Source organism: Rhea pennata, chromosome 4 (assembly GCF_028389875.1).
Source record: "Rhea pennata isolate bPtePen1 chromosome 4, bPtePen1.pri, whole genome shotgun sequence".
In the NCBI taxonomy this organism is placed as follows: Eukaryota; Metazoa; Chordata; class Aves; order Rheiformes; family Rheidae; genus Rhea; species Rhea pennata.
Window position 1 is genome coordinate 81,100,550 of NC_084666.1, and position 22,925 is coordinate 81,123,474.

Genomic DNA, 22,925 nt, shown 5'->3' on the forward strand with positions numbered 1-22,925 from the left:
AACAGGCCCAGCTCTCGCAGCTGTTCCTCATAGGGCAGATGCTCCAGCCCTCTGATCATCTTTGTAGCCCATCGCTGGACTCTCCAGTAGCTCCATGTCTCTCTTGTACTGGGGAGCCCAGAACTGGATGCAGTACTTGAGATGAGGCCTCACCAGGGCTGAGTACAAGGGCAGGATCACCTCCCTCGACCTGCTGGCAACAGTCTTCCCAGTGCACTCCAGGAGACCATTGGCCTTCTTGGCCACAAGGGCACATTGCTGGCTTATGCTCAATTTGTCATCCACCAGCACTCCCAGGTCCTTCTCTGCAGAGCTGCTCTGCAGCAGGTCAGCCTCCAGCTTGTACTGGTGCCTAGGTGCAGGACTCTGCACTTGCCCTTGCTGAACTTCATGAGGTTCCTCTCTGCCCAGCTCTCCAGCCTGTCCAGGTCTCTCTGAATGGCAGCACAGCCCTCAGGTGTGTCAGCCACACCTCCCAGCTTAGTATCGTTGGCAAACTTGCTGAGGAGGCACTTTGTCCGCTCATCCAAGTCATTGATGAAGAAGTTGAACAGGATGGGACCCAGTACTGAGCCCTGGGGGACGCCATTAGCCACAGGCCTCCAACTAGACTCCATGCCACTGATGACAACAAGGATTGCTATAAGAAAGTGAGGTTGCCCCGTCTGTTAGGGAACTGGGCAGCACTGAGTCAGTTGAGAAGTCTGCCAGATTGCCTGCATGATCCCTGATAAGTCCTTTAATCACTCTGTGCTTGAGTTCCCATCTACAGCACCTATTTGGTCCACACGATCTATTTATAAGCAGCTTGAAGTGCTATAATATTTTTGAAGCTTATCTAATATAACACTTTGGGAGGGCAAACACAGTTTTGGTCTTGAGTTGACAGTGTAATGTTAAAAGTAGAGGATAGAAAAGTATGAGCAGCAGCTCATACGTTGGCAGTGATGATAAATTACACAGTCCTCTCCTTCCAGCCTCTCAAGTCTGTGATAGCTACAGTAGCACCTTGGTCCAAGAACTGCTCTCATTTAGCACTGGAAGTGTCAAGCCAGTCTCAGCTTTCATGCAAGATCTCATGACAAATAAATTTGACAGTTTTTCCAAGCTGAAAGGCCTCTAAAAATGCCTCCAGCCTAATAGTACTTACATGCTTTGTGAAATTTGTGTTTCACATCAAGAAGGGTAGATGATGGAGGTACCTGAAAAAGAAAACAAAGTGCAAGCAGATTAATTTTTCTTCTTTCTTCATTCTGGGATCCCTTTTCCCCTCCTTCTATTTAATGAAGAGATGATTCAGTTTGTTTCCAAGTGCTTTAGGCAATGATAATGCAAATAGCAATTGTGTTTGCATGCTGATATGTTATTATTAAAAAATGGTTGCATTTGATTCACATACTACCTGAGCCAGCCCTGTTATGCCAATAGAAGGGTAAAATCCCAACAGGCAAGAGGGAAACTTGCTGTCCCTGCAGAGGCAGTGACTGCCCCCAAGATCCAGTCAACAGAACACCTTGAAGAGAGAGCTTAAAAGTCAGGTTCAAGCATACTAGGACCCAGGTCTTAGTGATATGAAGGCCCTCTCCTAAAGGGCCAGCAGCAAAGGGGTCAGATTCTGTTCTTTCTGCTTGAAATCAGCTTGCCTTTGCATGCTGTCATTCATATGCACTGAAGCAATTCAGGTGTTACAGTGTTGGATGGCAATCCTGAGGCCTTTTAGACTCTGTTTTATTATGTATATTGATTTCTTAATACAGTTTGTACAAATTGTCTGAGAAACACAGTATGAATTTGCTGGAGTGAAAGACTGAGAAGTACCCTGAATTCATACAGAAAATGAATGGGACACTTACAGAAACAGCACATCGAGTCTGAAATCTAGGTGGCAGAGGGAAAGTTCTAGTCTTAATGAGACCATCCTCTTGCAGATGATGCTGATTTAATAGTCTGTTACCTGTTCATTTAAGCACAGAGACTAAGCAGTAACTGAATCTTAACTGGGGGGAACTGCTTTGGCTGTAGCAAGAGACCTCACTAGAAGAACCGATGGCAGAACACAGCAAACTTCCTTCCCTGGAGACATTAGGCACCTGTATGGCACAGGCTAGTATCAGTATGAAGTGACAGTGAGCTATAACAAAATCAGCAGCTTTGTTGAGTTGCTCGTGAAGAGCAGCAGGATTTCTTTGGAGAAACAGCCTTGGCACACCATTTTCCCTAGCTGGGCATTCGTCATGGATCAGTCTGGGTTCACTCCCATCTCCAGCTTAACCAGAGATGGGTCTCTTCCTAAAGTCTAAGTAAAACCTGGCAGAGTCACTTTGTCAGTAGTTACACAGGAACTTAACCCTGCTGCTCTGTAGAAGCTGCTGTTTCTTCCCACCTTCAAACTAAAAAACTGAACGAGTTTTTCTGGGCAACCACATTCCCTGTTTCATTGCATCACCTAGAATTTATGCAGTCACACATAAATTGACCTACTGATCCTTCCTTCTTGGCATCATCTTCAGCCCTTAGTCCTACTTCTTCAAAATGTGCTTAGTGATATAAGAGGGAATTGTAGTAGTAACTGTACATAGAGCAGAGAGTGGAACATAAGGCCATTCTGCTAGTGGAGATCAGTCAGCACCTTAAAATAGACTGTTTTCCTGAAAAAAACTGCGAGTCTGGAGAAATACTGATGCAAGGAAATAAATTTGCTGACTCAAGAGCTACAAATCAGTGTAGAAAAAAATGAGTTTTGCTCTTATGTAAGTTGACACCAACACAAATATGCAATATATGTGTCACTAATGCTAGGAGTAAGTCAACTTTTTTCCAGTAATAATATAAACAGGCAGATAACTCAATAGAGATTTCAATAACGTAAAGCTTTATGGTGATACCTGTGCTAAATGGTGCCTGGTGAATGGCTGGTGTGTAAAGTTCAGGTTTTTCTGGCTCACTTTCATTTCCTTAGTTTTAGAGGGATTTACTGGTCACTCCAAAGTCCTTAGTTGCAGAAACTGCTCTTAAGTGAATCTCTACTTAAAGCCCAACTTGCCTCTCTGATGTGCCTGATAAGCAATAATAGCAGCACCCAAATCAGAGGCTGGAATCCTTGAAACCAAGGACAGATCTTGCCCTGGCATCAGCAAGGCCAGAGCTGTACCCAAACCATGTGGAATCATCCTGAGGCAATAGAGGGACATTCCCCCTGGAGCTCCTGGTGGCCATAGCAGCCACAGGGGACAGTACAGGAAGCAGCTTTATCTTTTCTGTGCAAAAACAAAAGCAAAGCATTTCATCTGCATGTGCTAAGCTTATATCATTCCACAGCTTCCAGTAGAACATCACATAGTCTGCACATGCCCCCCCCCCCCTTTTTTTTTTTAAGTTGTACAGTTGCTGTGGACTTGAACTGGGCAGACAGGAATTTATTTATCTATTTTTACATTTTTGAAACCTTTAAAAAATACCTCAGATTGCTTTGTCATATGTAATAATTTCACACCTGCAAGGTCCAGAGCCCAGAATCTGCCAGAGATGGATGCAAGCGCTGTAACAAACACACGGCACATGAGACTGCAGACCAAAACCTGCTGTGTGTCCTATCGCAGAGCGGGTGGAGACAGATTTTTCAGAGGTGACATTGCCATCTTGAGGCAAGGAACTGCCTTTCTCTGATGAGAGGGAGGATGCTCTGCCTTTCTGAATAGAGTATGCCATATTACCACAGTGTCTACATCCCTGTGGGAGGTCAGTATCTTACTGTGCTGGGTTCTGGTAAGTAGTAGTCAGTGCTAACTGGTGCTCTGGAGAGCTGCTCATCTGAGTAAGTTGGGGGAAACCACAAGACTTGTAACCTGCCTACGCTCATGGGGCAGGACGAGCACAAAACAGAGCTCAGGTTTTCCACTTGCCGCACCGGTTAAGCGTGCACTGACTTCAGGACAGTGCTGCTTTTCAGCAGTGAAGACGTGTTTTTTATGGGCCAGCTGGCTTAGAGGATTGCCATTCGCTTCACTTGAGAAAAGCCATACAGACCTGAAGTGGAAAAACAAGGCAAATGCATTTCTCTCCAGAGCAGGCTATGCCACCGAGGAATCACAGTGCCCTTTCCCAGGCAGAGCAAAGAGGCTATAGCCACAGAAGAATGAAATATATTTTTTTATGATCTTGATAATTCTGTGTCCTTTTTTTTAAAAGACCTCATAAAACAACCAGTAGAGTTATAGATTCTAATATTGATCAACTAGAAGATGATGCTGAGACATCAGCTTCCTACTAAGAGTGTCCTCTTCATACTCCATTAATTATCTTTTGTTCTCTTCTTTGTACATCAATAGAAGCTAAAGAAATGTAAAGACTGGAACAGCATCTGCGCTTATCACCTGTTGTTTTAAGTGAACAAAACACCCTGAAACACTCCACTGTAATTATTAATCCCTCCTCCTTTTTATTCTTTTAAATTATTTCTGAAAGTGTTCTAACCTTCCTTTTCCTCTAGTTCATCATTTTTCAGATATGCAAAGGGAAAAGAGAGTAAAAGATCATTCTTGGTTTATCTAGAACAAGATGAATTGGGTAGTAGAAGCACCTCTTTTTTGGCATGGATCTCCTATGTCTGACGGTCAAGCCAGTTTTCCCTCCAGCTCCTTAACTAGTAGTCTAACACCAAATTGTATATATAATTAAGTTTCTAGTAAGTTATCATCATAGATAAAGCTCAACAATACTTTTTCTTCACAAAAAAGGCAAAAAATCCTGATTTTACAGGTATGCATTGCATTCATTACACTTTTCATTCAGAAAAGGATGATTTTAAGACCTCTAATTCTATTTTTCCTGCATTTTCCTAGCAAAAATAATTTTACTTTTCCATTCAAGGCAACTTTTCATTTTTTAGGAATTCAAGAATGAAAGCCCATTCTGGGTCATCAGTTCCAGTTCTATCCTTCCCTTATGCCGCAATGCACAAAGCACCACATTTCTGTTTAAGGTTTAAAATACCATATTAGTAACTTAGGCTATGGTTAAGGAAGAACCCTAAGTAGAAGGCAGATATTACAGGAATTGGATACTGCCTTTTGTGAGTACAAGCTAATCAGATAGTCACCCATTTTCATAGCTCTTTCACATTTATAAGTGAAGGAATTACAATAAATTGGGTGATCTGTCTGTAATTGCATCACACAGTTCTTGCCTTGAAGAATTATTTTAGGGGTTAGAGGTTAGAAGAATATCAATAAGAATTTGAATAACAGAATTTTCACAAATAAGTGGTCTTTCATTCAACATGTCTCTTTGAATGTTTTTTTTTTAATTCTATCTCTGTGAAATGTCACTATTACTGCACTTTCCAGCAGGCAGTCATTTTCCATGATTGCAGAAATTCAGAAATTCTGCCACTCCAACTGTCCATTAACCACAGCTAGCCACGTCTTTGGCCAAGGTATATTTATTCAAAGGGATGACATCAGGTTATTGTAGCTGAGGAGCTGATCCCAAAATAGATAACTAGATAATGGGAAAGCTAGGTAATTTTCAAATTCAGCATTCAGCAAATCCTTCGCCACAGCTGCTTTCACATCCTGTCCTTGCTTAGGGAAAAATGTTGCAGTATTAGGAATCGGCAGCGATTCACAGCAAGTTAATCAGGGAAACCCCCGTTCCAACTGATTGCCATTTATTGTGAATTTGGCTTCCAGATCTGGTTATTTTTTCTTACTGTTAATTTTGAAAGATAGTCTTAAAAATAGGTGCTGTGAAAGCCTCTCTCAGCATGTCCCATAACGGTCTCTTGTTAGCCTGGGGAACCAGTGTGCTGGCCATGTCCCAACAGATAAAAATAGATGACCCTACCTTGGAAACGACATGTAAGTAACTGCATATAGACAAGTATTGTCAGAACTACAAGACGGTTTTATATGAAGTTGAATATTTTAATCTGGAGTGTGGCGAAAGCAGTATAGTGAAGAGCTAGTTCCGATCGCAAGCTGGTCTTTCCAGAAGTGCGAGAGATTCCAAATTCAGTTTTAGCTCAAGTCTGCTCCAAAAAAAATGCGAGCACAGAGCAGTATCACTTAACAATCTCCAGAGATTATTACGTGCTCACATGAACTCTGGCATATGAGATAATCGGACTAACATTCCCAGTGACTGCAGGGTGGAATTATCTATGAATATACATAACCTTACTTTTACCGAGTTCCACGTAGGCATGTTGATTTACACACTCCACATTTGTCTCTGAATTTGTGTTATAATTTTCTGTACTGCCAGCTGGGTGTTTTATTCCAATAAGAATCCTCTTTACAAGAAAAATAGACTCTACTAAAGATGAGAGTGGAAGTAAAGCCAAAGTGCTTTATTAACAGATAGCAGGCTTGGTGGCCATCCCAATTTACAACTGAACACTTTACAGTGTTCAACATATTCACTTATTTCTGAGCAAATCTGACTAGAATCGACATGTCTCTTTGCCTTCTAACCTTTGGCTGAAGAAACCTGGCTTTCTGTATTCGTCTGGAGAGCTCCACAGCAAAACCACTCAGAACACTTTTTGCTACCTGGAAAATAGGATGGTTCTTGCAAAAACTTTGGATGTGTAAATTACTATTGACTTCAAATTTTAAAAAATGAAATAGTAAAGGCTTCATTTTGAAACCCTGTTTGAGGAATATACTGAAAATTCATACCACAGTGATATTTTCATTTCTCTTATTTCTCATCTCCATGGAACTTTCATTACTTTTGCATTATTTTATGACACATCAATCATGATAGTGTATAAGAATATAACACCCTTTCAAGTGATGGGAAATAACCTGATATGAAATAATATTCAAATAAATGTACTATTAAATTGTAATACAAACTGCAGTTGAAATGAAATATTTATTGTGTCACAGCAGATTGATATATTCCAAAATTAATTTGTAATGTAATCTCCTCTCCCAAATTCTATTCCATGGAAAATTCAAACCTCATTTGTTTCCACTGTGATTTGCAAGGGAAACAAAGTTTGGGAAACAGACTTTTTAAAAAAAGTCTTATTCTAACCAATTCTTCCCAGGAGAAAAAAGTGATTTGTAGGGTTTTGTTTTGATGTGAATTGCCAGTCCCAGCACAAATTAAGTATATAACTTAGCTATGAAATCTCTCTGTATCTAACTTCCCTCTTCTCTCAGATGGCTCTAGAGGTTTATGCCTGCTGGCTTGGTTATGTCTACGCAGACTGCCAACATTGAAAGTCGAACACTGCACCCAAGCAAGTCGCCCAACACTTAGCACAACAGGGCCATGAACTATTTGGGGAACTGTATGAAAACAGAAACAGGAAAGAGCTCAAAAAACTCGAAGTAAAATTTACAGCAGGACACAGCAGTGGTAAAACAACTGTTTCTATGAGTAGCAGCTGCTGTCACCCCAGATCCCTGCCATGGCTCCCTCCTTGGCTCCTGCGATGGCTCCACCACTGGGCACGAAACCGGCTGCTTTGCTGCCCCGTGCTTGCCGACCGCCCAGGCAAAATGGGCACGCTGAGCTGCCACCTGGCTCCTGGCAAAGGCAGGCTGCGTCCTGCCTGTCCTTGCTGCCCCCAAAACACTCAGCTACCTGCTTTTCCACACGAGACAGGTGGAACCAAGTCATCTCTGAGGCTTCTCTTCCTCTTTTAGGTTTATTTAAATTTGACCAAAAGGTCTGAAGCTACACTGGGGAGAGCAGCTGGAGAAAGATGGAGAGACAAGCAGCCTGAGTGGATGTAAGAGGCTGGAAGCAGAAAAGAACGGGAAATGAAGGTGATATATGGGAATAATTAGACAGCATTAGGAAGTCTAGAAAGCTAAATACTTTTCAGAGTACCAAGTGCTATGAAGGGACGTTTGCTGCCTCTCTGCTACAGATTCTCTGACTGTCACCATTTGTTCTCTTGTTGCAGCCCAAGAGCGGTATATATTAAAATGCAAAGCTTGTGTTTCAAGGAGTTTAAAAAAAATAAACATTGTGTAAATGTAGACAGATATAATTATAGTATTCATATATACTGTTATGTATTCATAGATCCATTACTATACGGCTCAGGTATTTTGTGAAGAATCACTGGACTAAGATTTCAGAAAGAACCTGGAGCATATTCTAATGGACCGATAAATCACAGCCAGGAGTATTTTAATGCTACAATAATGCATGTATGACATATCATTATACAACTAAATTTCCATCATGGGTTGTGCTGATTAGCTATTAGACTAATAAAACACCTACAGCTCCCTACGGTCTTATACTGCTCCAGTACATTCATAATTTGCAATTATCCGTGAATTATCTTTGATGCAATAAGGCAAATGTGTAGCCAGGGTAAAATGTCAGGTTTGTTGGGAAATAGGACATTTCCACACTAGCTGGGAATCTGTCTCAACAGATATACTTTTGGCAATACTCATTCCTGTTGTAGCATGGCTGCTTTTAACAGACCTACAAAAAGCATACTGTTGGCCAGAACATGTTCACTAAGAGCTGGAGCATCCGCGATGGCTCAGGAATTCATTTGGTTGTATTCACTGAACTTTGAATTGAGCCATCATTTGGAGCATTGTCTATTATATTTCAGTCTCCCCGACCCCGGCTAATAATTTGCTGTCTAAAATAAGGGCTGTATAAAACCTGTCATGCAAAGACATTTCCAAGCTTTGAAAATCAACATCAGCTGAAGCATTAGTCTTCTGTAGTGGCATCTGTAATTCTTTAAGTTATCCTTCTACAAATGCTAAATGTCCTAAAGGTAGCAAGCTTCTTCCCTGACCAGTCTCTCTCTCCTAGGTAAATCAAACACTGTTTCTCCAGGTATTCCATCTGCAAATCCGTACTGGAAAAAAAAGATGGTAACAGCAAAGAGCAAGCAGAAATTAGTATATCCAGTTGCCTCTCTTCATTGGAAACTGTCTGTGGCTATACTGACATAAAAAGGAAGTGAGTGTCTACTGGAGCAGGAAGAAATCAGTGTAATGCATTGCTTAAGTAGAATTTGAATATGTTTAGCTACAAGATATTTTGCCAAGTGTAACTAATAACTGAGGAAGAAAATACTATTGTCATCACCTCCAGCACTGGCAGTAGGCATAAGATTCAATTCTTATGGGCAAGAAAATGCATAGACTTTATAATATGTTTGTAAATGTACTTTATTTTCTTGCAATGCCTCTCAGCAGAGACCAGATCCCTGTTGTGCTGGATGCTGTGAAAACATGAAATCCTCCTTCTAAAGGAAAGAAAGGGAAGAAGGAATCTGTTCCAAAGGGAACAGGTTGCCCAGCGACGTTGTGGAGTCTCCATCCTTGGAGATGATAGTCAAAATCTGTCTAGACACGGCACTGGGTGGACCTGCTCAAGGTGACCCTGCTTGAGCAGAGGGTCTGGACCGGATGATCTCTAAAGGTCCCTCCCAATCTCAGCTGTTCTGTGATTCTATGAAATAAAGAGGACATGCAAGCAATGAGGCTGCATTTGGCCAGTTTAGTGGCTGCATCCCCTCATTCATACTGGTCTGGGAATCCCTATACTGTGGGTTGTAGTACCAACACGTGGTCTCCCCAAGGAAGTCTCCTCCTTTGACACAGCGGGTTATTCAATTCCTGCGGGCAGCTCTGGCACTGAAAAGGAGGCAGGATGTCTCTGATGACAGACTGCTTTAATGAGAAAGATGATGCTCCTGAAAACCCTATGCATGAATGAGGCAGCTGTGGAAGCACAGGGGTTCAGCTCAGTCTCCACAAGGAAGAACAGTCTTGTGAAATTAAATATTTAAACTGCAAGACGAAAAAACAAAACAAAACAAAAGAAACACACCTATACAAGGTAGACTTGCCAGGAGAGGGCATAGTCCTAGAGGAAAACACACAGGACTGTATGAGAGCTTCAAATTTGGTCCCCAGTTTCTATGTTTAAATAAAGACACACCAGTTAAATAGCTAAAAATGGGGCCTCATTCTCTAAAAATTGTATCTTCTCCTGTCATCTTGAGCTGTGAAAGGCATATATAAAATACCAGGACATCAGCAGGGACAGTGCTTCAGAGGCATTTTGCTCGGCTATAAGTAAGCACTGCAGTTACAAGGCAATCAAAAAAACACCTCTGAGCGTCTTCAAAATGTCTAGGAGACCTTTCAAACGTAGTATTCCATAGTGATTTTTGGTGTCCCGGGAAAGGTGGGTGGTTTGCCTGGTTGCTATTTTCCCCAGCAATGATGTCTGGCAGGTTACGAAAAAAACTAAGCTGCTGAATGGACTTCTGTAGCATGCTCTTGCCTTAAATGAAAATCTGTACCTCTTTCCTGAAAAAGGGCTTCCTTACCATACTTCTCTAGCATGTCTCCAATGTTACAAATGAAGCAAATTAGGAGAGTCTGATATAAATTGCAAAGTCCTGGTACTGTGGGGCGTATCCTTAAAGAGTTCCATTGCCTCAATTAACGATTGCATTTGCTCACCTAAAATAAATGTGATATTTAAAACATAACCTCCAAGTCATGATGAGAGAAGTTATTTTTATTTGCTAGAGATGTCTATGCAAAAGAGAGCTGGTGAGCTCTTCTTGGCTGCTCACTTTCTGTGACAGTGCTGCACTTCACGGGAGAGACAGACAGATTTCTGATGCTGCCGGCGTGATTTCTGCATGCGTCTGGATTGTGTTGTCATGCAAGTGTAAATCTGGAGCAACTCCATTGCAATTTTTAACCCACAGTGTGCAGCTACTAGGACTGTATTGCTTTCAGTGCTTTACGAAGAAAAGCTCCCTCAGACAGGGACACACAACACTTTCAGAGCAATCAGAATGATTCCTAACTCATCTTGGTGGCTGAAGTTGTAGAAGAACATGCACAGTGTAATATTAAACAGCAAGAAGAATTGCTTACGTAAGTAGCTGGATAGATGCACAGACTCTGCTTTTGGCAGAGACAAAAATGTGAAACGAAAGGGTGGCCCCTACCCAACCTCTAGGAGAAACAACCATGGTCACATTAGGGTTGCAGTTGCCGTAGGCAGAGCATGGCTCGCCCACTCCCGCAAGCACGCAGCATGGGTTTGCTAACAACTACGGACGTTGTTATTGACCTCAAGCAGGTAATGATCTGTAATTGGGTTTTCCAGAGGCTGGAATCTGGCTTGGGAACTCATGAATCGTAAGAAAACTAGAAATAAATCAGTTCTTTCGATTTGCCCTCATTTAAGCAAAGGAGGGCTCATTTAAGCAGCAGGAGGAAAGAGGCTTCCCTAACCGTTGCAGCGCACCAGGGAAAGAGGCTCAGTCCGGCACAGCTCACGGAGCAGGTTCTCCCCCGCAGGCCTGAAGCAGTTCTTCTGAAAGCACTTCCACCGTACAGCGGTGGGTATGCACCTCCGCTTACAGCTTACCTAGCACGGGCTGAAACGCAAGCTACTGGGCTCTGACGCTTCCGATGGGGGAAATAGAGCTTTCTCTGCTGGTTTCCCCAAAGGTGATTTATTCAGTTAAAATATATTGTGCAACACTTTCTGCCTTAAAAGCAACTCATGCAAAATTAATCACACTGCACTGCATTTGTGGGAAAATACATTTTACTGCAGGTTAATCTGAAGGGAAAAAATATTACACAATGAATGTTTTAACAGAAACAGAAACAGTTATGAGTTGCCTTAACAGCATTTATAAATCACATCACTACACATCAACAACTTGAAAACTAACCTACATTGGGCTTTTGGAATAATGTACAAGTAAAACAGTTTTTGAATAGTTATGTGTCTCTGATAAGTTCTTATTGACAATGAAAAATGTGGATTATTTGTTAAAAAACACATAAAGGAATTATTTCTTTTCATTTTTAGGACTTAATGAATTTTGCGTGTTCTCTTTCAAACAAGAATTTTCATCAACACTAATTACATGCATTCTCCTCTGTACAGACAGGAATTTCATCCATAGAAATCAATAAACTGTGAGGAAAAAAAGGGGACTTGTGATCATCTAGGCTCATCTGCTGTTTTACACTGGCCAAAGAAGAAATTTATTCTTTTTGAATATTTCTTTTACTCCTGTAGCAAGAAACCCCCATAAGTCCTGTTTCAACTACCGAGTAGCTTAAAAAAAAGCAGCACCAATTTATATATGCCATGCCATATGAGTGCGGATGCCTTTGCTCACGGGTGCCTCCTCTGAGCATTCATACGCTGCTTCGAAGGACCATCAGGGAGGGCGGCAGCCTAGGTTTAAACTACCTTTCCATCCTGTTTTTGAGGCCTTTCCCCCACCTCTCAAAGGTAGTCCCTTCTGCCTAAAGAGAGCCACTGCCGGCTCTCCCGCTGCGAGGTGCTTGGGGGTGTTTTGAAGAATAACTGGCAAAAAGCTTTGAGAGAGATTTGTGTTTCCTCCCTTCTTTCCCCATCCCCCAAATCTGATGGCACTTCTTCGTGAGATCTCACCTCAGAGTTAATTTCTCTATCATGAGCAAGTCTAGGGGGGGAGGCCTCATGTTTTTTTTACTTCTAAGTTTTATAAAATAAGACATTGGAAAAGCTCATGTGCAACACAACACTTGTATAACATCATATCCATAGCAGAGAAAGAAAGTCCCCAGAGCAGGTTGACAGTACTAAATAAAAATAATGTTACTTTTATAAAGAAATTTATGTCCAAAGTAGACATGTGCAAAAAGAACTGCCAGTGTTGCTGACTCCTGTGAATTTAATTCAGATTTTGCAAGACTAGGCATTTTTCTTCAAGACCCAGGTCCTGGAGGAAATGGCAGTGTGATAATATGTCTGGGGTTTTCTTCTTTTACTGCTTTCCTGACTGTGGAATAGTCTGGAGTGTGATGTGAATGTACCTTACAATCTTAAAAACCAGAAGGCAAATATGGATTTATTTTGTGCCTTTAAGCCAGTCTCATGGCTGTGGGTCTTGTGGCGCCCTAAGTGGGCAACACTAAACTACGCCTAGCCCTTCCTTTCCCAAGTCGGAGCGATGATATGCTGGTCAGTATATCCTGCCCTCTCCTGCAAGGACACCTTCAAGAAAGGACTACCTCTGTATAGAAATATCCCGTATTTATCAAGCCCTGAGAATTTAAAGATGATCAAGACCTTATACTAACCCCTCAACTCGCTTACATTAAGTGACTGATCTTTCCTCAATGTTTAAGAAGGGCAAGAAAACCAAAGATAACGCCATTCTCACGTTACAGGTGGGGAATTAATTCACACAGTTAGTTATTATGCCTGATCTGAAGCGCACTGATGTCCACTGATTGCCCAGGAGCACAGAGTGAGTGAGCTGACCCCACTCCTAAATCCCTGACGGTGCTGGATGCACCCTCACTTAGCAGACTTCACAGAGTTTCTGTTAATCTGAATGGGATTCATATGCCTATGCAAGAGTCGCAGAAACTAACCCTCTAGAAGCAGTGGCTGGTATTTAACCATGTTGCGTTAATCATCTGCCTGTGTTTCCATTAGGTGGAGAAAGGAAGGGGTCTTCTCTCTGCCATTATAATATAGTTCTTCCCTTCAGATTTATTAATCTGAAGCTATTACAAATGCATTTGCTAAATCACACAGTCTGAACGGCTAATAATATGTGATGAGAGAATAAATACGTACATTTTAAAATGTATGCTCCCTTTTCTCTCCTGTTATAAATTCTGACAAGAAATAATTACATGCAACCCTAAGAAATGGAGCTAATCGTACGACATATCATACAAACAGAAAACAGGCGTTAGAAGTGTCATGTTGGGTCTGTATCAATGTTTTATATAATTAAGCAGGAGATGATGCAAGAGCCAGCAAAAAAGTCTCCAGCTTACTCCAATAGCCAATGGAAATAAGATTCACCGATATTAGCCAGTGTTCACAGGTGTAAGGAACTCAGCTTCTAGGCTTTCGGGCTTGCCTTAGGGAGGGCTTTTTAGCCCAAATTAAGGGATTTACACTCCTAGAGGAGTGAATACTCAAAATACAAATTCTTTAAGAAAGGTCCCTGCTCAGAGGGGCTGGCTGTGGCCACGTACAACTGAACACAGGTTTCTGAGAGTATGCGGGCCACGGTTTGGGAAAGGTGCAGGAGGTGCTCAGATTAAGGTCAGGATTAAAACGTAGGTCTGCCGTTGTCCCAGCAGACTATAGTTTTCCCGTGTGTAACAGAAGGAGGATTTCTGAAATGTGACTCTTGGTCTAAATCTGTTTCTGTTAGTATAATTATTTTAATGAGGCTATAGGAAAGTTTAAGATAAGAAACATGCTCAATTGTTTTATTGGATTGGAGCCTTATTCAGTATAATGTTTAGATAACCCTTTTTAATCACTGTATAAATATTTCTCAGTGAATTCAATAATACAAATACTATAATTAGAACCAGTAGTAAAAATCCTCATGCTTGTTTGATCATTATGTAGGTATTTCCCCTTTGGCTAATTCAAAAAATCTCATATAATATTTTGCTCTATTAAGAGTGAACAAATGAATACATTTACCATTAAGTAGGCACACAGACTATGAAAGGACCCTTTACAAGATAAGGAGCACCAGAAATCTGGTAGTAGACCACCTTACATATTTCAAAGAAATTGGACCAAATATTTGAAGTAAATTTATTCGCCAGTTCCAGATATTGCCAGTGAGAATAAGGGAGTGGTTTTTTTTTGTTTGTTTGTTTTTTTTAAGCAAAACAGTACGTTTCAAAACTCTACTATTTTCCCATAATCTAAAAAAAAATGGGATCCTCATTTTCATGGCACAGCATGCAAGAAGCCAGCCCTTCTGCTGAGCGACAATGAATCACAAAAACTGTGATGAAAATATTTATGAAGCATTTTTTCAGCTGTTGCTTTCTATGTTGTAAATCCTTCCTATCTAGTTCTCTCATCCTCCTTACATAAAATTTGATAGTAGTTTATGGTTTTCGATTCACTTTAAAAAAACTCCACACTCTTAGCCAAATCCCTTTGGTTTTTTTTTAAAAAAAAAAAAAGAGAAAAAGGTTGCTAGGTTCCTGCCCATTTCTTTTAAGTAGTGTTCAGCTGAATACTAACAGTTTGGTTACTAACAAGAGTCCATAGCATTGCAGAAACACTAAGCTTTGCAAATGTATTAAAAAATTGAATATCCATTCTCAAATAGATGTTTAAGTATCATGCTCTGAAATAAACACTGTAATCTCATAAGCCTCAGGAGACAAGGAAAGGATGTATTTTGAGTCGACAGAGCAGCCAGGAGGTCTAAATGAAATCATTGTCAGTTTTATTCTGTAAAAATCCTGGAAAAGCAGCCAAGGACCATGAGAAGTCTTAAGTATCTCCCAGAGGGAAGACTGAAAGGATTTCCAGTATGGAACAAGATCACAGCAGAGAGAAAACAGAATCTGTAATATGGCACCCTGTGAACTGGGCACATCCCCAAGGGGCTGGAAATAGCACGCACTCACCTTGTCCACAATGCAGATCTGCTTCTTGCTTTGCACGTCAAGGATTTCCACTTCAAAGTAAGTAACTTTTGAATGTTTGAGAACCGGTGGCGATCTGAGATGGCCAGCAGAGAGTACGAGCTGGGAGAAGTTGAAAAAAGAGCGTGCCTCACTGTGGGGCACAGACAGAGTTGCAAAATCCCTCTTGTGTTCTGGAGCGCTGGGTTTATGCCTTCTATGCATTGTGTGACCCAGCAAGAGCGATCGTCATATCAACCAGGGACAGGTCCAAGGGGGAACTGTTGCCTCCCTGCATCAGTTAAATACAATCGCGGACTGATGAGACATGAAAGGTCAAGTGGCGATCCATTTTAAGAGTACTGTCTTATTTAGCAGGAGTGAAAACAATAGCTCTGTAATCCTTGTCTATATTTAACTTGCTATTGTGATGTGCTGAGTTGCTGCTGCTTCTTTTTTGTCTTTTTATTTATACCAGCATTTGAAATGACACATCATACTTGCTCCCTTTATCTGGATTCCCTAATGTAACAAGTCAGACCCTGAAATTCCAGAGCCCAGAAGGACTCAGGAATGAATGCAGTGAATTCCAATGTTATCTACTGGGAGAGATGTTTAAAAGTGTCCATACGCACGCACATACAGATGTTTAATAACTTTATATTTAAAATATATATCTACAAAAAGATGCCAAATATCATCTACTCTCTTAAGTATTTGCTGATGTACATAGAGGACAGAGGCAGTTAAAATAGCAAAATGCCAGGAGTTCATCAGCAAAATTTAGAGGTTGCTTAGAAATGTAGAGAGCAGTTTGTACTTGACTATATTGAGTGCAAGGAACCCAGTAACTCTATTATTTAATGAGAGCAGAGGATTCCTATCGGCTCTGCCAGGGAAACTTAACTAAAGTAAAAGTAAAAATGTGGTACTTCAAAAAGTTTAGTACTGCGCAAGCCGACAGAACTACTAGTAATCTTGAAGTTATGCATAAGATACAGAACCTGCCTACAATAGGGCTTGGATCATTTTATCATTTTATTTTCTCCATAGAATTAGCTTCTCACAGTGAAAGTCTGCAACAGAAGTAGCCCTATTTGTAAAAATAAGGATTTCTTTAAAATAACATGTTTTCTCTGAAAGCGCTTCTCCAAGTCTTCTTTACACTTCATTTTTCCCTGTATGACTTTTTTCATATAATATAAACCAGCAGCACTTTTCTATCATAAGATTCTTCCCAAATCTTCTTGGGCTACCTGGGATTTCAGTGTTAGAACGGCACCACAGATTTCTTTATGTGGATAGGCAGGCAGCTGTTTTCAGTGGTGGCATAGAGCAAGTTCTGGATATATTCCTGTTTCTTAAAACCTCAGCTGAATTATGGTCACTATCATAAAGATCACATAGGCTTACTAAGGAATTGTAAGTAAGTCAACAAGATAAAAGTGACACAGCTATATTGTATCTCCTTTGGAAGGTGTGGGGCAAGAGGAGGGAAGAGAATAAGTCTCTCATCTTTGAGTCTGCTCTTATTTGCATAAAATGTAGTGGTCATCATATCATGCCTAGCTGCACATGACAAGAAGGCCTATGAAATAACAGAAAACAAATGAAAAGGTTCGGCAAAAGTTGAATATAATTTCCAGAGCAAAGCTCCTCTCCTGACAAAGGCACACACATGCTTATCTTCATGTGTACGAGTCATCTAGTCATCATTGATGGAATAATCCATGCCACACCAAGCTGTATATGTGCTGAAGTCCTGGCAGGATTAAACCAGCATAAATGAAATCCGTGTGCTGCTTACAGACACACGGAAAAGACATGTGAGAAGGAAACAGTGAGTTAGTAGGCTTGAACCTGCGAGCCGGTTCGAGTTCAGTGGAACAGCAATGGGCATTTTCAGTGACAAAGTACTATCACTACCAAGAGATACTGTCTCATTTATTTACGATTCTTTAGCCAGTTGTTTAGACTACAGAGGCTAACCCCAACTGATACCTAAGATGCTTTATGTGCATATGACATGACAAACTTCTGCGTAGCTAAAGGTCTGAGAAAAAAATCCCTATTGCTAGTTGACGCAGTCAGGCAGCCTTTGAAATGCCTTCATTCACTTTTTTAATGGAAAGCCCTGATTGTGGGAATGCACAGATATAACAACGCCAGTCATCTAATATAAACGAAGGATGGAATTGTGGCTCTGCTGAAATCCATTAGGGCCTTACTAGCGATGCTAAACAAGCCAGCATCTAAAGAAAAAAGAAACTCTTAGACAAGATTGTTTTGTGATCAAAGAAGTACACCTGTCTCTCTAAGTTTAGATGAAAGGTGCGACAGGAATCACTAGTATGCAGAAAGCAATATACCGGCAGAATAAATGTGCAGAAATTTTGGTACAAACAGGTCAAAACATGGATAGTGACAAATTATAGTGTGACTGTAAAAGGCTTAATAAAAACAGCTACATGAAGATCACAGAACATACAGTCAGGTCCCAATTCTATGTGTAAGATACGCTTACTTGGTACAGACTGTTACAGGGAAACTGCATAAACTGCTATATACCAGCTGTATACAGGAGATCAGACAAACTGATGTAACATCCCCTTTTAGCCCTAATATTTATGAATTGGTGAGATGTAGTAGTATATATATATATATTTAGATTGATTTCAAATCAAATGCAATGAAGAATGATTGTAACTGATTTCTGTGCATAGAAGATATTGGTGTTGCAATCGTTACAAATGGGTATATTTAAAATGTTATTTAAAATGATAACATCTGAGCTGCTGCTTCTGGAAAAAAAAGCTTTTGATTTAGTGCAGACATTTAAATGGCAAGAATGTAATTAGTGACCGGTGACCAGTTGAAGATCACAATCTATTCCAGAAAAATGCTTACAGACATGTATTATTTTTTCAGTCAAAGCCAATGATAAGCAATTTCAGTATTTTGATAAAAAATAATCTTTACAGAGCCAAATCCCTAGCTGACATCATAAACTAGCAGAGCTTCCTTGAAGGTAACGGTTGCTTTCTTCATAGTATTAAGTTACGGATCTAGGACTGTATGCACCAGTCCAGACTGTATGCTGGACTGTAGCACCATTACTATACACAGTGAGTTGGGACTGACTGAAGGCAAACAGATTACTTGCATATAAGGTGGGTGAGAGTTACTCTACCAAAAATAATCAGGGATAGAGTTACTCCTGACAACCTAACGTCTAAAAGGATGATGCAAAAAATCAGTGGAGATTTTGCTGTTAATGCAGCAAGTGCATTATGTCACCAATGGCTTTGTTTTTTCTGGCTTGATGTAAAATAATTCAGCGCTTTCTATGTAAAAGTGCATGAAGTGAAACATTAATTAGTGGGCAAAAGACACATCTTCGCTCTCAGTGCAGCGTCTGTACCTTGCCTGGGTCTGGCGGAGGGGAGTCCCAGCACAGAGGGGACAAGTGATCAGTCCTGTGGTGAGATTTATCTGTCACATCACATGGGTGCGTGCTGGGGGTCAAGCAGCTTCCCAGAGCTGTGGCAGGGCCAGCAGCCAACAGTCACCGAGTCCCTGACCTCAGCTTCGTTCTGGGCTTCTGAGAGGAGTCAAAGAGCACTCAGCAAGAACTAAATCATCTCTGACAGTTTCAGCTCGCGCTGAATTTCCTGCCATATATGGGGGCAATGTTTCCAAGGGGCCATGCAGATGGGCATAACGCTTCTCCAACGGTGGCTCTACCTCCTCTCCTCCCTTGGCGCTCGGCCGACACGAGCCATTTGGCAGGTGCTGTGCCTCTGAGAGGAGCTTCCTCCATGGGGTGGTGGGGGGGGGGGGAGGTCTGGGCCTGCCCCAAGCCATGCAGCAGGACCATCATTTCTCTTTTACCGAACGCTTGGTATTTTCACAACAAAAGTGGCAGCCGCACTTGACTTTTTTGCAGCTTTCTAAAGCACTGCCTTAAACAAACACTGACTAGTGCGTGCCGTGACAAACAGGACGAGAGCGGCAGGTATGGGCAGGGGCTGGCAAGGTTTTGAACTCAGTTTCTGGTGGTGACACTGACCTCCTCTGCGGTCTTAGGGAATTACCTTTTCTCCTGCTTTTCCCTTGTCGCTCCGCACGCCTTCTCTGTGTGAGGCTCCCTCTTACTGTGCACTGTCAGACAGCCTGGCACAAAGAGGCTTCACAGGACCTCAGCTGGGGCCTACAGGCATTACTGAAGTAGCTTTTCATCTCTGGTCATGCTTTGCACTCCCCCCGCAGAGAACGGGTCAGCTCCTCTCAGTCTGCAGAACATCAGCTGTTAAGGCAGCAGCAGAGCGTCGGCTCTGTCACTCTGGATGCTTGTCAGCAGCCCCTCACACATCGCGTTTTTCGTTGCACACACTCCAAACATACATCAGAAGCAGGATTATTCCTTTCCCACCAGCTCTGGGATGCCAGAGAGCACCGGAGCAAAGCCCCAAGACACAGGCTGCGGAGGCGCAAGTATGTGGGGTTCAGCACGCGCAGGTGCATGCAGCCTGAAGCAGGGCAGATATCTGAAGTCTCCTACACCCACTTCAGTGCCGCATTTTTGGAGATTCTGCCATTCATTTTGCTGAGGGAAGAAGGGCTGGGAGCAAGTGCTCAACTGTATTTCAGACAAGTAGTGAGATCCCCGGGCTAAAGGAGCTCTGAACCAACATATCCCCATAGGATGGTACCACCTACACCCCTTTCAATGTCAGGTTTAATGTGTTTGCAGCTAGGTAGCACACTGTGGCTATGCTTTTAGCTTCTTTTTACTGAGCTGTCTAAGGCTGGATTTAAGAATTTGATACAATGTACTCATTTGTAAAAACACTAACAATAATTTGTTTGTCTGGCTCCTGGCTTCATCTGGTTGAGAGTTTAGGAATGGGCTTAATGGATTATATGGGGGGCTAATGCCTCTAAACATTGTGTTGATTCTGTTATGCGTATCATATTAATAACAACTAGAATGCACTTCTGAAGCAGAGTAGGAATTTAAGCATTTAAGCCAGGCTGCTACAAAATGAAAAGATTGCAGTGTATTGTACATGAAATTTGATACTGTTATTCCCAGGTAGCATTTGCTCATTTAATTAAAGGCTACATGATACAAAGAAACCTGCACAAAGCTCTGGGATTTTGTTGCCTGCACATGCGTACCTCAACAACCTCAACATCACTTTATAACCTCCACAAGTCTACCATAGCGGTTGCAACAACAATCTAATGTGTTCTATCCACAAAAACAGAAAAATGCCACATTGAATAAGCTCTGGAGCATCACTATTAAAACCACTTGGCACTTCACTTATATTTTTGCTTTTGAAACTAAATCTCTCAACGAATAAGTAATAGGAAAGAAAGGCACAGAGAGCGCACTGAGCCTGTAACACAAAACAACCCTATGGCTATTTTAAATAATGCTGAAGTCTGAACTAGACCTCGTCAGTGCAAGGGAGCTGCAAAAGTGAAACACAGCCGTGTTTTTTCACAGTGCTCCTCAGCAAAGGCTGCCAACCTTTTGGACCCTGCAAGCTCTGCAGCAGAAACATCGCACGGCCAAGAGCCGCAAGGCCATGCCACGTCCCTCAGAGGCTGTGGGAAGGCTGAGCCCCGGGAAGAGTTGCAGGTGAAGCATGGAGATCTCCAGGGCTCACCCTTTCCCTGCAGCAGGGTCAGGGCAAGCCGAGCCCTGGCTCCACTCGCACCTCTCTGCAACCGCAGCACCCATCTAGTGCACCCTCCGGCCAGCCGCAGGCAAGCCAGCGCTGAGCACGGACGACCCAGCTCAGCTTGGCAATCAAGGAGGGCTTTCCCAAATGCATCTACTTAACACTGTTCCTTGGGGTTGGACGGCTAAAGAGCCCAAAGAGACGGCAGACCAGTGCGTGTATGCACCCCCCTACACACACTGTCACAGGCTGCTGAAAAATAAAGAATTATAGGAAATAAATTTTGTAATCACTTTCAATTTGTGGTATTGCTGCCGTGGCTTTGCTAATGCTATTTGCCTTAGGAGAAAATATGCAAGGAAGGCCTCAGCTGATGAGAAAAGTTACAACAAATTGTAAACAGAGGATAGAAAGAGAAACAGAAAGATCCTCTCCCGAAGTTGTTAATCCCTCTCTTGTGATTTTCCTGCATGATTCTGTGCAACTGTAGGACAGCTGGAATGCGGCTAGACATTAAATTATGGCTGAATGTGACTGCAGCCAGTGTCAGCCTTTAGCAATGTGCCGCCGGTCATGTTACACTTGGCACTTTCTCTTGAATGAAAAGCATTGCAATGTGGTGTACCCATTCTGCAGTGGACTAGCACTAGCGGCTCCTCATGCTGGGATTACTCACTATCATGAGTTCTGTGCTCCGTGGATGGTGGGGACAAGGTGAAAAAAGATCAGTGTCCAAAAGCCATCCGTGATGACTGAAAGTTTATCGAACTGGAGAGTGTGAATCTGACGCTCTCCCCACCACTGCTTTTGAGCGCATAAACCCACCAATGCTGATACTTGGGAGTATGGAAAATGTGTGATTTCACTGCTAACCCACAGCATAGCCACTGAGGACATCCGCAGTAGTCTTCGTAAGGTCAGAGTGAAGAAGCTATTGCCAAAGTCAGACTGGGAAAGATCCAACACCTCTGCAGTCTGGGTGCAGTAACAGATACATACCAGAAACCTAAGGGGCCTAACCACTTCATGAAGAAACTCTCAGCAAGCATCTAGGATATTTTCTGTACCTTACACATACCCAAAAACTGACTCCATATGGACACTTTTATCTCGGGTGAAGTAACACTTCACATCAGTAGGGAGAGTAATCACGGTGTTGGCAAAGAAGACACTTCACAAGGAAGGGAGATGTGTCATAATCTTTCTGTAAGATAATAAATTGTATGGATGCAAGGTTATGGATTCTGCTTGCCTGCATCCAGAAATATGGGAAGGGGGCATGTCCTAGCTTAAGTTGGACTAGATGCATTTTGTGTCCCAAGAACGGAAAATCTACTACCTCTCATCAGTGGAGGATAACTGAGTTTTTCCTTTGGCAGAGCCCTACCTCCTTGGCAGCTTGCAGCTAGACCTGCCACCTTCTGCTGGTGGGGAAGGACCTTGACCTTGGGCCAGGATGAATCTAAACTCACTGTAGATTTTCTGGGTGCATGGACACCTTGTGAACAAAATAACATTTTGTCTCTTTGTCTCAGACTACTGCAGAGATGTTGTCTTTGGCACTGGTTCAGAAACACCTCTGAAATGCCTGTAGACTGTGTGTTGCTGAAATATATGGCATGCAAAAGAAGGGATCTTCTCATAACCTCCCTGTGTACACAGTTTTCTGGGGCTGACATAAAACATGCTTTGCTTATCATTCATGGTAACATGGTGATTCCTCCCTCAACCCCTTCCTCCCTTCAGAGAACATTTTATAATTGCTAAAAAGAATAGGTTAGTGACTGGTTGT

The 22,925-nt window shown here is 42.0% G+C and overlaps 1 protein-coding gene and 1 long non-coding RNA gene across 3 annotated transcripts in view; one reads left to right on the forward strand and one right to left on the reverse strand.

Moving 5' to 3' along the window:
- Positions 1-15,848, reverse strand: part of TECRL (trans-2,3-enoyl-CoA reductase like) — a 58,950-nt gene extending 43,102 nt beyond the window's left edge. Inside the window, exons 1-2 of one of the 2 annotated variants that reach the window (XM_062574418.1) lie at positions 15,444-15,848; positions 1,151-1,202 (exon numbers count right to left, since the gene is read on the reverse strand). In XM_062574418.1, the coding sequence (XP_062430402.1) occupies positions 1,151-1,202; positions 15,444-15,665 (274 nt within the window). In that variant the 5' untranslated portion in view covers positions 15,666-15,848. The remainder of the gene's footprint in view (positions 1-1,150; positions 1,203-15,443) is intronic. The other variant, XM_062574417.1, reaches the window with a different exon arrangement.
- LOC134139711 (uncharacterized) lies at positions 5,796-9,478 on the forward strand. Its single transcript, XR_009958260.1, has 3 exons — positions 5,796-5,858; positions 7,662-7,784; positions 9,195-9,478. It is a non-coding gene; the product is annotated as an uncharacterized LOC134139711 (long non-coding RNA).
- Positions 15,849-22,925: the final 7,077 nt, after the last annotated feature.